At 41.0% G+C, this 13,809-nt stretch overlaps 1 protein-coding gene across 2 annotated transcripts; it reads left to right on the forward strand.

Annotated features, from left to right (window-relative positions):
• Positions 1 to 9,513: 9,513 nt before the first annotated feature.
• LOC107766727 (protein SAMBA-like) lies at positions 9,514 to 12,421 on the forward strand. 2 transcript variants are annotated; one of them, XM_016585567.2, is made up of 3 exons: positions 9,518 to 9,772; positions 12,079 to 12,189; positions 12,269 to 12,421. In XM_016585567.2, exons 1-3 carry the CDS (start codon positions 9,607 to 9,609, stop codon positions 12,325 to 12,327), a joined length of 336 nt encoding a protein of 111 aa, XP_016441053.1. In that variant the 5' UTR covers positions 9,518 to 9,606; the 3' UTR covers positions 12,328 to 12,421. The 2 variants fall into 2 exon arrangements, with proteins under 2 accessions (XP_016441052.1, XP_016441053.1); XM_016585566.2 differs by having other exon boundaries at positions 9,514 to 9,772; positions 12,079 to 12,421.
• The last annotated feature ends 1,388 nt before the right edge of the window (positions 12,422 to 13,809 follow it).

A 13,809-nucleotide genomic window follows, 5' to 3' on the forward strand; every position in this document is an offset into this window, starting at 1 on the left:
ATGAAGGTTCAAAACAAGATTTTAGTTGATATGAGGTTTGTTACTGGTGTCTAGTTGGTTATAGAGCATCTATTACGGCCGAAAATTATTGTAATGAGTGTTTGAGTTATGTGGTATATCATGTGATTATGTCTTGATATATGGTTATAGATAGATATATCTTGTTTAGAGTTATACGGTGCATAGATGCAAGAATTGGGTCATATAAGGAGTTCTGGATGTTGGGGATTTAGGTTTTAAGGTTTATGGTCTAAGATGGAAGTAAGGATTCTCTGCTAGGTGGTGTTGTCAGGCTTATATGGATTGGGGAGACATGAGATCGCCCATGGTTATGCGTATGGAGAGGGTATAAGGCGATTTGATGGCTTTGGAATGACTCTCGGCACGTTCGAGGACGAATGTATGTTTAAGATGGGGAGAATGTAACGACCCGATCGGTCATTTTGAGCTTTTTTGGATTAAAAGTGTATACAAGTAATCCCGAAAGCTTACATGTTGTGCTTGTTTGCAGTGTTTGGTCAAAAAAGTGACAAGAAAGTCAAAACCAGCTTAAAAAGGAGTGAAACCTACACAAGTGCCAAGAACAAGTTAAAGCACCGCTACAATAGTAAATCCATCGTGGCTGCAATAGACCCACCACGACCGCGATTCTTTTATCGCAGTCCACGGTGGCAAAGATCAGAGAAGATGCAATCCTGGAATTTCAAGCAACGCGGCCCGCAGTTGATTCTACGTGGCCGCGGAAGCCTGATTGTAGTCGCGGTCCATTTATTGCGGTCGCGGTGGCTAGATTCAGAGAACAAGATTTGAATCCAAAAGGCTTGAGCACAGTCCGTGGTTGATTTTACGCGGTCACGGTAGCCTCACCGTTGTCGCAGTCCATTTATCGTGGTCCGCGGTACCTCTTTCAGGGGCATTTTTGTCCAAAAAATTCGGCCTTGTATAAATACTTCTTTTTCACATTTTTAGGTCATATTATCTGTAGCTGAGCATGTGAACGCCATTTTTTTAGTTATTTTGAGTAATTTTGTAGCTAGTTTAACATTGAATCTTCGAATCTTAGCTTGTAATTATATTTTATGGGTTATTTTTCATCCCAATATCTGATTTCTTCCATTATTATGAGTACATAGACCCATTAGCTAGGGTTGTGGTTGAACCCTTATATGGGTATTTGATGGGTCTCTTGTTTTAGGGCTTAGATGTTTATGGGTGGTTGATAATTGGCCTGATTTTTGTTTTCCATGTTGAATTAGTGGTTGCAAACACTAATTTGTGTCTTTTTGACTTGGGATCTTCTTGAGAAAGAGAGCTTGAGTCTAGGAAAATCAGGCCAACAAGGAATTGGGGCATATTCAAGAGATTGATAGCTCCAATTAAAGGGTTAAACCTAGAGATAGTAATACCCGACTTGAGCCTATATTGCTTGCACAATTTTGACACCCAATTGGTCTTGAGAAAGCCAATTAGGGCAAAGTCACTCAAGCTACCGAGAGGTATAGAGTGAGTAGTTTCGTGCATTGGCTATATCGCAATCCCAAACATAACAACTTTGCCTTAGGCTTTAGAACCTGTCAAGTATTCACCTAGGGGAAAGTCACTTCCCTAGTGCCTTTCCATAAATTAAGAAAACCTCACAAAAAGATATCATACTTAGCTTAATTTCAACATCATTAGTGATAATCTAGATTAGTGAACCATCAACGCATGTTTAGAAGTGTAAACAATTACTTTGCACGTTACTAGTGTAGATAGGAACCCTATTCCCAAACATTCTAGCCCCATGTGGATTCGATCCCGACCTTCTCGGGTAAAAGCTGCATCGACCGCTCTTGCCACTCTGTAGTGGTGTAGGGTTGGACCCGATCAACCCTCACAAAGGGGACCCTAACTTGGTATTCGCTTTTGCCTGAGCACTCTATAGATTCCTTCGAGATGCTCGCGAACTCTTTCATCAAGGCCCATGCCGGGGACAGGAAGGTATAAGCTCGAAAGGCCGACATATTCTGATTGCACAAGAAAAGTCCAAATTACTACGGGAGTTCGTGACCAGATTCCAGAAGTAAAGGATGCTGCTACCGGCCGTACTGGACGAATGGGTAGTTGAAGCATTCACTAAAAGTTTGAATTTGAGAAGTTCCAACGCTTCCTAGAAATTGAAAGAATGTCTATTCGAGTTCTAGGCAACAACATGGGCAGATATTCACAACCGGTACGAATCAAAGATAAGAATTGAGGATGATCAGTTCGGTTTCCCAACATCAACCAATGGTCGGGATTGGGAGAAGAATAAAGAGAAGTCAAAAGATGATTTTGACGTAGATTGACGGCCTTCAAGAGGTCGGTTTTTGCCATATGAAAGGGCCAAAAGACGCGGTAGAGGTTTCCGATCGGCGGATAGATTCGTAACCGAAAGGAGAGCTGATTGCGGCTGCAATAACAGGTCATTGCAGGACAAAGAGATATAAGGTTCCCGAGATTCCTCCTACCCCAGGATTTCCGAATACAACTTCAATGTCAGCGCAGTAGAGCTAGTATCATCTATGAGGAACATTAAGGAAGCACGGTTCCAAAGCCAATGAGATCCATTCCCAGTCAAAGGGATCATAATTTGTGGTGTGAATACCATGGGACCAATGGTCATCGGACTGGGGACTGCCAACATTTGCGCGAGTAGGTGGCGACGTTGCTGAAAAATGATTATCTTAGAGAATTATAAGTGATCGGGCTAAACACAATTACATCCGCAATTGCGATAACATGGAACCTTCGAAAATAGAAGAAGATCCTCTGCATTTGACGATCAACATGATTTTCGGGGGGGGACAAGATTGGCGTGACATTTTCGGTGGCAAAAAAGATGAAGGTATCGGTAACCCACAATAAGAGACTCTGTGAAGTTGCTGAGGGCGACATTACTTTCATGGAGGAAGACGCAGATGGACTGCTACTGCCGCACAATGATGCATTGGTAATCTCTTTAAATGTCTTAGATTTTAAAATTAAACGTGTTTTGGTGGACCTAGGAAGCTCATCCAATATTATCCAGTGAATAGTGCTGGAACAAGCCAAGCTGACCGAAAGTATCATTCTGGTCACAAAACGCCTCATCGGATTCAATCTGGTGAGCGTGACAAGCCAAGGAGAGATCCTACTTCCCACGAATGCCGAGGGGGTGATGAAGACGACCATTTTCGAGGTAGTGGACGGCGATGTGGGTTACAACATTATCCTAGAGAGACCATGGTAACACGAGATGAAGGTCGTACCGTCAGCGTATCATCAATTAATGAAGTTCCCAACTCCCGAGGGAGTTAAACAAATAAGAGGAGACCAATTGGCGGCACGAGAGATAAATGTAATCTCAGTTCCAGTAGCAAAAAGGAAAGGAGCATGCAACATAACAATTACAGGAATCGGAGCCTGCTCCTGAGCAGAGCGAAGTCAACTAGGGGGAGGAGTCTTCAGAATCCTATCAGGTACCAAGATACTTCCAGGCACCAGAAAAAACGGATGCAACAAAATCCACGGTGGAAGAACTTGAACAAGTCGCATTGTTCGGGAAGTTCTTGGAGAGGAAGTTCCACTTGGGGACAGGACTAAACCCAGAGCTCAAATCTGGATTTATCAAATTCCTTAACCACGCCCTCGGGAGAAACCCTAAGGCAGGCCATTAGAACTATTTCCCTAACTAACAATAAAGTAGAGTATGAAGCTTTGATTGCAAGAATCGAGCTGGCCCGGGGACTGGACTCCAAGGTCATAGAAATCAAATGCGACTCCCAATTGGTAGTAAACCAGGTCTACGGGATCTTCGAAGCCAAAGAGTAATGCATGCAATAGTATGTAGTAAAAGTCCAGGCTCTGCTTCCTCGGTTCAAGAATGGTCAATTATACACATCCCAGGGGAAAAGAATGCGTAAGCAAACACATTGGCCAATCTGGGATCATCCACAGAAATGAAGGGATTGGACTCTGGTACGATCGTATAGCTTATGCATTCGGTATTGGACGCAGACATCCATTAAGAAGTAAATGCTACCAACTTGGTCTCGGACTAGAAAAACAAGATCATAAATTATCTCGAGCATGGAAAATTTCCTGAAGATCCCAAGGCATCTCGGGCGCTGCGAACTAAAGCAAAGCGATACATCTTCAAGGGAGGTCAATTGTATAGAAGATATTTCCAAGGCCCGTTGGCTAGATGTTTGGGAGCTTCCAAAGCTAACTATGTTATGCGAGAAGTCCATGAAGGGATCTGCGAAAATCATTCAGGTGCGGATTCCTTAGTGTTAAAATTAATTAGGGCAGGATACTACTGGCCCCGGATGGAACAAGACGCTAAGGCTTATGTTTAAAAATGTAATATATGTCAACGCTACGCACCGATGGTACACCAACCGGTAGAGCCACTACACTCAGTTTTGTCGCCATGGCCGTTCATGAAGTGAGGGATGGATATAGTCGGTTTGTTGCCACTAGCCCATAGTAAGGTAAGATTTCTTTTGATATTAACTAACTATTTTTCTAAGTGGGTTGAAGTAGGTCCTTACTAGAAAATCAGCGAAAGCGAAGTGGTAGATTTCTTGTGGGAGAATATAATTTGTAGATTTGGAATACCAAAAGAGATAGCCTGCGACAACGTGCCACAATTTATAGGCGCAAAGATCACAAAATTCCTTAAAGACTTAAAAATCAAAAAGATCACATCATCACCCTATCACCCGAGCGCAAATGGTCAAGCAGAATCAACAAACAAGGTCATATGAATTGGAAAATCAAGATAGAGTAAAGTTGCCAAGCAACTAGAACGTGGCACACCTTAAGAGATACTATTGCTGATGAGCCTCGCCTATACTAAAAGTATGTGTTGCACTCTTTTTCCCTTCATCCAATTTTTGTCCTAATTGGGTTTTTCTAGCAAGGTTTTTAATGAGGTAGCAACGGAAATCATACTGCGAAAGAAGCTTCATCAGCAGAAATAAGACCTTTAAACGACAAGGCATGCAAGCAACAAGTCACTGCGGAGCGGTTAGATAGTCTTTTGCTTGGTAGCAAAGTTCCTACCGGGAAATAAAGTTTGTTGTCGGACAAAGATTACCCGACCATTCACAAGGTAAAGCCACTATGGATTGTTAGATAATCTTTGGCTCAATAGCAAAAGTTCCTAAGGGGAAGTGAAGTTTGCTACTGAACTAAAGATTATCTAACCATTTACTAGTGGAATCTTCAAATGTGCAAAACTTCCAGTGTTCAAATTCGCATTCTTCGCATTCGAACACTGGGGGGGTAATAAGAATATGGCAACAATGACTGCCACATTGACCGGAACTACAAAATCTGGGAACAATGTTTTATCATCGGGACCGAGGACTGCGTGGTCAACCCCGTAAAAACAAGTTATACAAGTTAGCCACAAGTAATGGCAATTTCATTTTAGCATAATGAATGCTTATGTACTTTTGAAAATGGAAAGAATAAAGTAAAGTCCTTTTATTTTTATGTTGTTTCTTGTTAGAGCTTTTGAAAGTTAAACAAGTACTTCAAATACTAGTGTCGTAATGAACAGGAGACGTCCTCTTCAAGAGCATCGTAAACATAAGAGGGCACTCTCTTATGAAACCTTCATGGTAAAGGGTTGATTCCAGAAGAACTTATGCCCGGGATCCAAATGCTCTTGGAAAAAAAATACACCCAAAGCCTTGCACAATTCAATGCAAAGAGAAAAACTTGCGCCAATACTTAACGAAAAGTACGCAAAGAGGAAAACTTGCACAATACTTAAATGAAAAGGTATTTCTATTCACAGAAAACGTGCCAAATAGCACAAATAAAAAGGTATGAAAAAGAAAAGAAAGCAAAAGGTAAACTACTGCACCCCCACAATTCGAAGGAAGAGAAGCATCTGCACCCTCGGGAGAAGTCGGAAGATCCGCCACCGACCCAATATCTTGGCCTTTATCATCATCACCTTCAGGATCTTATTCAGTTCTTGAGAACTCAGAACTGGAACCAGAAGAGCCGGTAGCATTAGGCTGGATCGGAAGACCCCTTTGGGCAGTTGACTCCAGCTCACGGGCCTTGGCGATTTCTGTATCAAAGTCAATGATGCCCGCTTTGGCCTCTTCCAAGGTTTTTCTCTTCATGCTATACATAGAATATGTTTTTTCAGCAATGAGGGAAGCCACTCGTAGCTACACTTCTTTTTTTAAGATGGTCAACCTCAATTGGAAGGCTATCCCACTCGGATCTAGTGGCTCGGAGGCTGACATCAAGGTCACCGACAGTGGAGTTAAGAACTTTATTTTGCTCTATGACTCTCTTATGCCTCTCTTCCAACCGGGCATTCCTCTCCTCTGCAGCAGTAACTTCTTCAGGTTTGGAGATCAAGGCCGCCTCCAAATTATTAAATCTTTCCATATAGGCAGCCTCGCGATCTGATGCAGCAAGAACAACATTATGGACCTTGACCCACTTTGCCCTAGCTTCTTCAAATTGTACCCTTAACTGGGTAGTCTATTGGCTAAGGGTCATTACCTCTTGCTCTCTTTGCTGCAACCGAGCCTCATATTCAACGGCCTCAGCAGCTTGTGCTTCCAGTTTCGGGAGACGAGCGGTAATTTGGTCTCGCTCAACTAACAATTGATCCTACTCGGAGGTAAGTTCCTCCTTATCAAGAATCAACCTCTGAAGGCCCTCGTAAGCAAGTAAGTTAGCCTGCAAAACAAAAATGCAAACTCAAAACCCTGCCATACAAAGATAGAAGAAACAACAAAGGAAATAAAGATTATACCGTCGTTGCGTTGTGTATGGCATTGTTCAACAACACTCTCCCAAGAGAGTTTGTATTTTATTCCTATCTTTTTCTGAAGCCAGAGGCTTCAGATAATTAGCAAGTTCCACCGGCCGGGACAACATATGGCATCAGTAGAAACCGAGAGGGTGACGCTCCTCCTCCTTTGGGGATCTTCGAAGGGGGCATAATAATTATGCCCCAAATTCTCATGAAATGGGACTAGGGAAGAGGGACATCTTCCTCTCGGGCAACTGCGGTCGGTAGAGATGATGTAGCAGTTGCTGGTGGCAAAGGTAGAGTTGGTGAAGAAATAGATGAAGATGATAGCGTTGTAGGTTGCGAAGCAGCTGCGGCAACAACAGTGCTAGTTGTTGGTTGCTCATCAATTGAGGATGGGAGAGACCCAGTACCTAGCCTCATGGTATCGAGAATAGCGACTGGAACTCGAAAGTGAGAATTGGCATCTTCCACTACATTATACTCCCCAGAGTGCTGAGGCCTCATCCTCGGTTAGCGTGACTAGCTCAATAGATTGAGCATTTTGTTGAGCTGATGAAGGTTGTCATCTTCTATGTAGGGAAGCCCCTTCATTACTAGATTCTCCATCATCGTCGATCACCATGGTGTCTATGGCCGGCTAGATCACGACACTCATCACAACATCATCTGTGGACGGCTCGGGCATGCCACCCTTCACCTTTTTATTTTTTTCTCGCTCGCGGAGGAACGTCGCTTTTTTAGTCGCTTGTTCTCCGGCCGTGGACTTCGAGAAGAAGCACTTGCACCAGAAGCGGGCTTGGAGACACCTGTTTGGGTGAAAGCCTCTTGTAGTAGCCTCGCCGCGTCAGCCGGATCAGCCAAAACGTCCTCCTCGGGGACGACAACTGAGCCTTGGGGTAGACCTGAATTCAGCAGGAGAGAAAGGTTAATCAATCTTCCTATATGAAAGGTAAAGACAAGATTAGTTCGACCTACCATGATTTTTTGCCTTCCACCATATTTAAGGGCCAGTTCTTTCCATGTGCGGGTCTCGGCCGTAGTGACATCCTAAATCTTGTAAACTCACCGGTCCAAGCCTTCAACCCTATGTAGTGTCTACCAAGTTGCTGAAATAAGTGAAAGAAGAGGGATCAGTAGCAGCATGGTGGACCTTTAACTAGAAGAAAAGACAAACGGTGAACTTATGTGTACGATTCCATAATTCCAGAAAAGATGGAGTCGTGGCCGGAATGATATCCCTGGTGGCAACTGCAAGGAACCGTTCCATCCACCCATAGATCGAGCCAGGGATAGCTCTTCTTCCGTATCCTAGCATAGACGCCGGAGACAAGCAACTGTCCTCCACATAGAAGGACTTACCTGTGCCAGACATACCTGGTAACGGATGCAGAAATCCATGATGATGGAGTCGAGCTCTCCGCTCAAGGAGAACGGTCCAAAAGTGAAGGGATGCGTGTAAAAATACGTGAAAACCTTCTTGGGTAAGGTTATCCGCTCCACCGGGTCAGGAGCGATGATGTTTAAATCATGGCAACAACAATCTTCCTTCACAGTAGGAACGCTGGAAGGACGGATGGAAGAAGGATACACGCCAACAACCCATGTGCGAGGGTTAGCGGAAGGATACTTCTCTTCGAAGTCCTTAGTTGTGATGAGTTTTCTTCAAATAATGATGCTAACCGTGGGAGGAGCAGCATCATCAGCACTACCTATGCCCTTTGAGGAACTGGGATTTCTAGAAAAAAGGCCATTTTTATCAGAAGGAGAAAAGGGTTTTTTCTGAAGAAGAAGAATAGAGAAAGTTGAAGACAAGTATGAGTTGAGCAAAGAGAGTTCGAGACAGTTTGGAAAGTTATTAAGTGTAAATGGAGAAGTTTAATGTGTATAAGTAAAGGAATATGCGGCTAAAATCGTGGCCATAATTACCTCGATAACCAGCAAAAGTGTTTCTGAATCGTGGGATGACGCGTGTTCGGGGCATTAAATGCGGAGAGACGTGCGTCTAATCAACCATCAGAAACTTTTCAGAGGGGGTCAGAGAATTTTCCACCAAAAAAAGGTATCTTTGCCAACTTCCCGGTGAAATAAGGTTATGCTACTAGAAAGCAGGGGGACTATCTGTATAGGATAAAATATGTTCATATTAAATGTTCGTATGAGAAAGCGATACATGGAGCCGAAGACAGAGGACAATCAGGTCCGAAGGCAACAATCTCGAAAAGAATGGTATTCATAAAGGCGAATTAAATAACTGCAACCCGATATCATTTAGTGGAGAGTATTTTATAGCATTAAGTGCACAGTCCGTTACAGAGAATATGGCATTCACAGCCTACCGTTACACATTCTTCAATGACCCTCATAGTTGTTATTTAAGAGGGGCATAATCCTAGGACCTTGTTCCCTAGGTACAACTGTAAATAGTAAGCTCTACGGCCATTGTAAGGGACACGAATTTTCTGACAAGCCAATACTATACTTTGTTCAAAAGCTCAATAATATTTTCTTGCTTATTAATATTGTTACTACTGCCTCCGGAAGCTCTGCTCCCGGAATCAAGATTGCTATTGTCTTATCTCGATTTCAACGCTGTCTTATATTCTTGTCTAATTTATTTATTATTTTGGGATCAAATCGATTCACTTGTCTATAAATCGCGCATAAATTCAATTATACCGTTTTACGGATAAAGAGTCTATCTTTTAAAAAATTAACCTTGAAAAACAATGTCCGAAACTTAAAACGGACAGAGTAGTATTTCTGTAGGGTTTTGTATTTTCGGATACGAGGAGGGGAAAAGTAGAGGGAAAATGAGTACAGGCAGTTCCCTGACATCGTCGCCGGCGAGGTCATCGAGTTCGACGATGGCGATGATCGGAGGAAACGCAGGGCCGTCATCGTCTTTAGCCGCTGATGACTTTAACTTCCCTACTGATCTCATCTCCATTCAAGATCGCAAAGATGAAGCTCTAAATGGTCAGTGACATTTTTTGCATTTTCTTTGTGAAAATATGTTTACGTTTTTAGTTTTCATTTGGAAGTATATTCAACTTCAAGTAATGATCTGTGTGACTGGAGAAGACCTAATTTATTTCGCAAATCAGCCGAATAACGATCTGAAATTGATTATCTAATGCAGTGGAATATTATTCTATAGCTAAAATTGATTATTTAATGCAGTGGAGTATTTAAAAATTCATTTGAATAATATTCTAATTTGAAACTCTCTTCAAATTTTTGAAGCAAAAGCCAGTAATTTATAGCCAAAAGAATTTTCCACTTGCACAGCGTGATTGCCAGTACCACATGTTTTTACTTTTGAATCTAAAACTTGGAGAACTTTTTTTTTTTTTTAACGTCTGTAGTGTGTATGTTTGAAAAAGAAAAAAAAATCTGGTGTTTCATTGGATATCTCTGATTTTCATTTTTCAAGATATGAGTGTTTTAAAACACAACATTATAATTTTCTGATTAATTGAGGGACTGTTAACAGCAGCTTTTGCATAAATTTGGTGTGCATCTCACTGTAAAGAATAACTTAAAAGTTGCAAATAGTTAAAAGGAAAAAATTGATTGATCTGATCGTGATAGAAACTAGATGGTAAAACTGATGTGGTCGTGTGAGTAGGACATGTAAGGGTTGGGGGGGGGGGGGGTATCTGCACAGATGGAGACAGATGCTTTATAGTAGGGGCTGGAGGCAGCTGGCAATTGGAGTTAGGTATGGTTTGCACACAAATGTAGATGCAATGGATGTAATTTGAAGGAAGATCAAATGTAAGACCTCATTTACTCCAAATTTAGTAGCTGGAAAATGTTGATAGAGCTCAATCTTAATTTCTTATACTTTTGCATATCATTTACATGTCTATATTGTTCTACATCGAGTGAAAATAGATAATTTTCTTTGATTGTAAGTGCTTTTTCTTCTTTTTTATATCACTAGTTGGTTAAGTGTTATAGATGCTTTTTTCTCCACTAGTAAGTAAAATGTACTACTACTACTACTATCACAGCTCTTCAAAGTTCAAAAAGGCCAGTACTTCATTATATTACTCTTTTGTTGTTTGATAGCTTTTTCAATTGTTGTTAGATATACGTTGATAATAAGTTTTGAGTAAATTCACTAGTTAATTAATGAAAGTGAGTGATTTCTCTGCCTGAAACAAGTCCAAAGGAGCGCCATATTTCTGACTAAATGACTAAGTACCAACAATCAGTGTTATCGAAGGCGCGCTTAAGCCCTGAAGCAAGGCTCAAAATATATTAAGCGTTTCGCCTAGCTTAGTGGGCGCTTCAGCGTCGCCATTAAGGCTCTAAAGCATACTTATCCTTGCCAATGAGCGTAATCCTAACAACACTAAACAATTGATATTTTACTTTATCATAAAAATTTCTTCAATTTCTTTGTTCATATATTTGGTATTCATACTTATATATATTAGTCCTGGAATACACATATATATTTGTAGTTTTTCTCCATTTGCACCTTTCTTCGTTAAAGCCCACGCTTTATTTGCGTTTTGCACTTAAAGCCCCAACAGACCTTAGAGCTTTTTTGCGCTTTTTGCTTTTGACAACACTGCCAACAATGTTTGCATAGATTTGTATTGACAATCTAGAACAGCCAAAGGTTAAAAACTAATGGGAAGTGTATTTCAACAGGTTATGTCTATTATATTAAGGATTTTTCTCTTTTTGATAAAGCTGTTATATTAAGTACGTTTAGCATGGTGTCATATATAAGGAAGCAAGATGTTTAATTTTGTGGCTTATACTAAGAATTTTTCATCTTGTGCCATTTACTGCTTGTAAAAGGACCAAAATGGTTCATGTGACTTGCTGTTTCTATCTGGTGGAGAAAGCGTCTGGCTTCGGTTTTAGGCCATCCTTGGTTCAGCAGGTTGGGCTATAGGTCCCGCAAAAAGTGGGAGCTTTGGGGTAGCAGTGCAGCTTTATCATAGATAAAGCCGTTAAAGTTCTTAGCTCTATAGAACTTGATGATGATCATTGATAATTAGGCAAACACAAATTAAAGCTGCATTTAATGGAGTCTTTACTTCCCCTATCTGAATAAAAAAGATATTGCTAGCAGCTAGTTATTTGGCTATTTTGGTTGTTTAAACAAAAAATTTCTAGCTGAGAAAGCAAATGCCATATTTGCATTATTTTCTTGATGTAATGGACTTTGTTTTTCTAAGAAACTTTGAGTTGTTAGCTGGTGATATAGTCTGTTTCAGTTTTCATGCTGAAATCCAAAGTTATCTTGGTTCTGCTTGCAGTTCTCAAATCTGATCTGATGGCTTCACTGAATAAAGAGGTTAAATCCTTAGACGAGGATAGCTGGATGTTTGATGGACCTCGGTCTCGTATTCACATGATTTCTAGGCCAGGTAACTCGGGAAAAACAAAATGGACAATTAGGGAACTTGATGATAGTGTAACTGATGCCTTACTGCTATGCATTTACAGGCTATCTTCACAAACATGGAGAAATTAGGAAGCTTTCTAAGTTGCCCATATCAAAATGAGGAATATTTTCTTCCTTGAGAACTGTAAAACAATGTAGCTTTTATTTAACGAGCTTGTCGTAGTATAAATGTGGTGATTTACTTTGTTTTTGAAGTTTGAGTGTACAAATTTAATGTTTTAGTCCCTGTTTCTTGCTCGTTGATTTTACAATTTACTAATATGTTGCTCATACTGAATACAATGAACTAAATAAGCTTAAAGACATTAAATAATGAGGAAAAAACACTTGCTAAAGGAGAGAAAAGCAAAACTATACAAAGGCTGCTCATCCTACAACCAGATGGTATAGCATAGCAGATTGTCAGTTTTGAAATTTTACCTGATTAAAATACGAATATTATTAAAAGATAGAAAGGTAAAGAGGGTTGAGAAGCTTCTGCTTGCTGCTTGTTGTCTACTTTGTGAGCCGTCATTGCCTCGTTCTGTGACCTCCTTTCCGATCACTTTTCAGCATCATATTACTTTTCAGCATCATATTCTTTAGTCACCGATGGAAAAATGTTCCAGTTTTTCATTCTCAAATATATGAGGATGGGAATCAAGCCCTAAGTTTGAGATTTGAAAAACTGCAAATAGTAAACTTAAATTATCAAAATCATAAGCATTTTTTAAGAAAGTAAACCGTTCCAGGGTGAAAGAAGGCAGGTAAATAACAACAACAACAATAACCCAGTGTAAATCCCACAAGTGGGGTCTGGGGAGGGTAATATGTACGCAGACCTTACCTCTACCCCGAGGGGCAGAGAGGCTGTTTCCAGGAGACCCTCGGCTCAAAGAGGCGACAAGAGACACTATATTAGTACTATCAATAGAGTCATAATAGAACAACATAAAATACCATAAAATTCATAACATAAAATAAATACCATAAAAACAAAGTAACAGCAATATAAGAGATATAGGAAATACGAGAATATGTAAGGTATTAATACACAGAAGATAAAGCCCATCATCAGTAGTTGATCAATAGTATCCTAAGACTAATTCCTAACTGGCTAGTCTCACTCTAGTGCGCTGTAAAAAAGACATCACAATTTCCCTAACCTACAACCTTAATGCTCGATCTCCACAATTCCCTGTTTAGGGCCATGTCCTCAGTAACTCTAAGTCGCGTCATATCCTGCCTGATCACCTCTCCCCAATACTTCTTAGGTCTCCCTCTACCTCTCCTCGTACCCACCACCGCCAGTCGTTCACACCTTCTCACCGGTGCATCAGTGTTCCTCCTCTGAATGTGCCCGAACCATCTGAGTCTTGCTTCCCGCATCTTGTCCTCCATGGGGGCCACACACACCTTCTCTCGAATATCTTCATTTCTAATCTTATTCATCCTTGTATGCCCGCACATCCACCTCAACATCCTCATCTCTGCAACTTTCATCCTCTGGATGTGTGAGATCTTCACCGGCCAACACTCGGTCCCATACAACATAGCAGGCCTAACCACTGCCCTATAAAATTTACCTTTCAGTAACAGTGGC

The sequence above is a fragment of the Nicotiana tabacum genome, chromosome 1, assembly GCF_000715075.1.
Source record: "Nicotiana tabacum cultivar K326 chromosome 1, ASM71507v2, whole genome shotgun sequence".
Taxonomy (NCBI): domain Eukaryota; kingdom Viridiplantae; phylum Streptophyta; class Magnoliopsida; order Solanales; family Solanaceae; genus Nicotiana; species Nicotiana tabacum.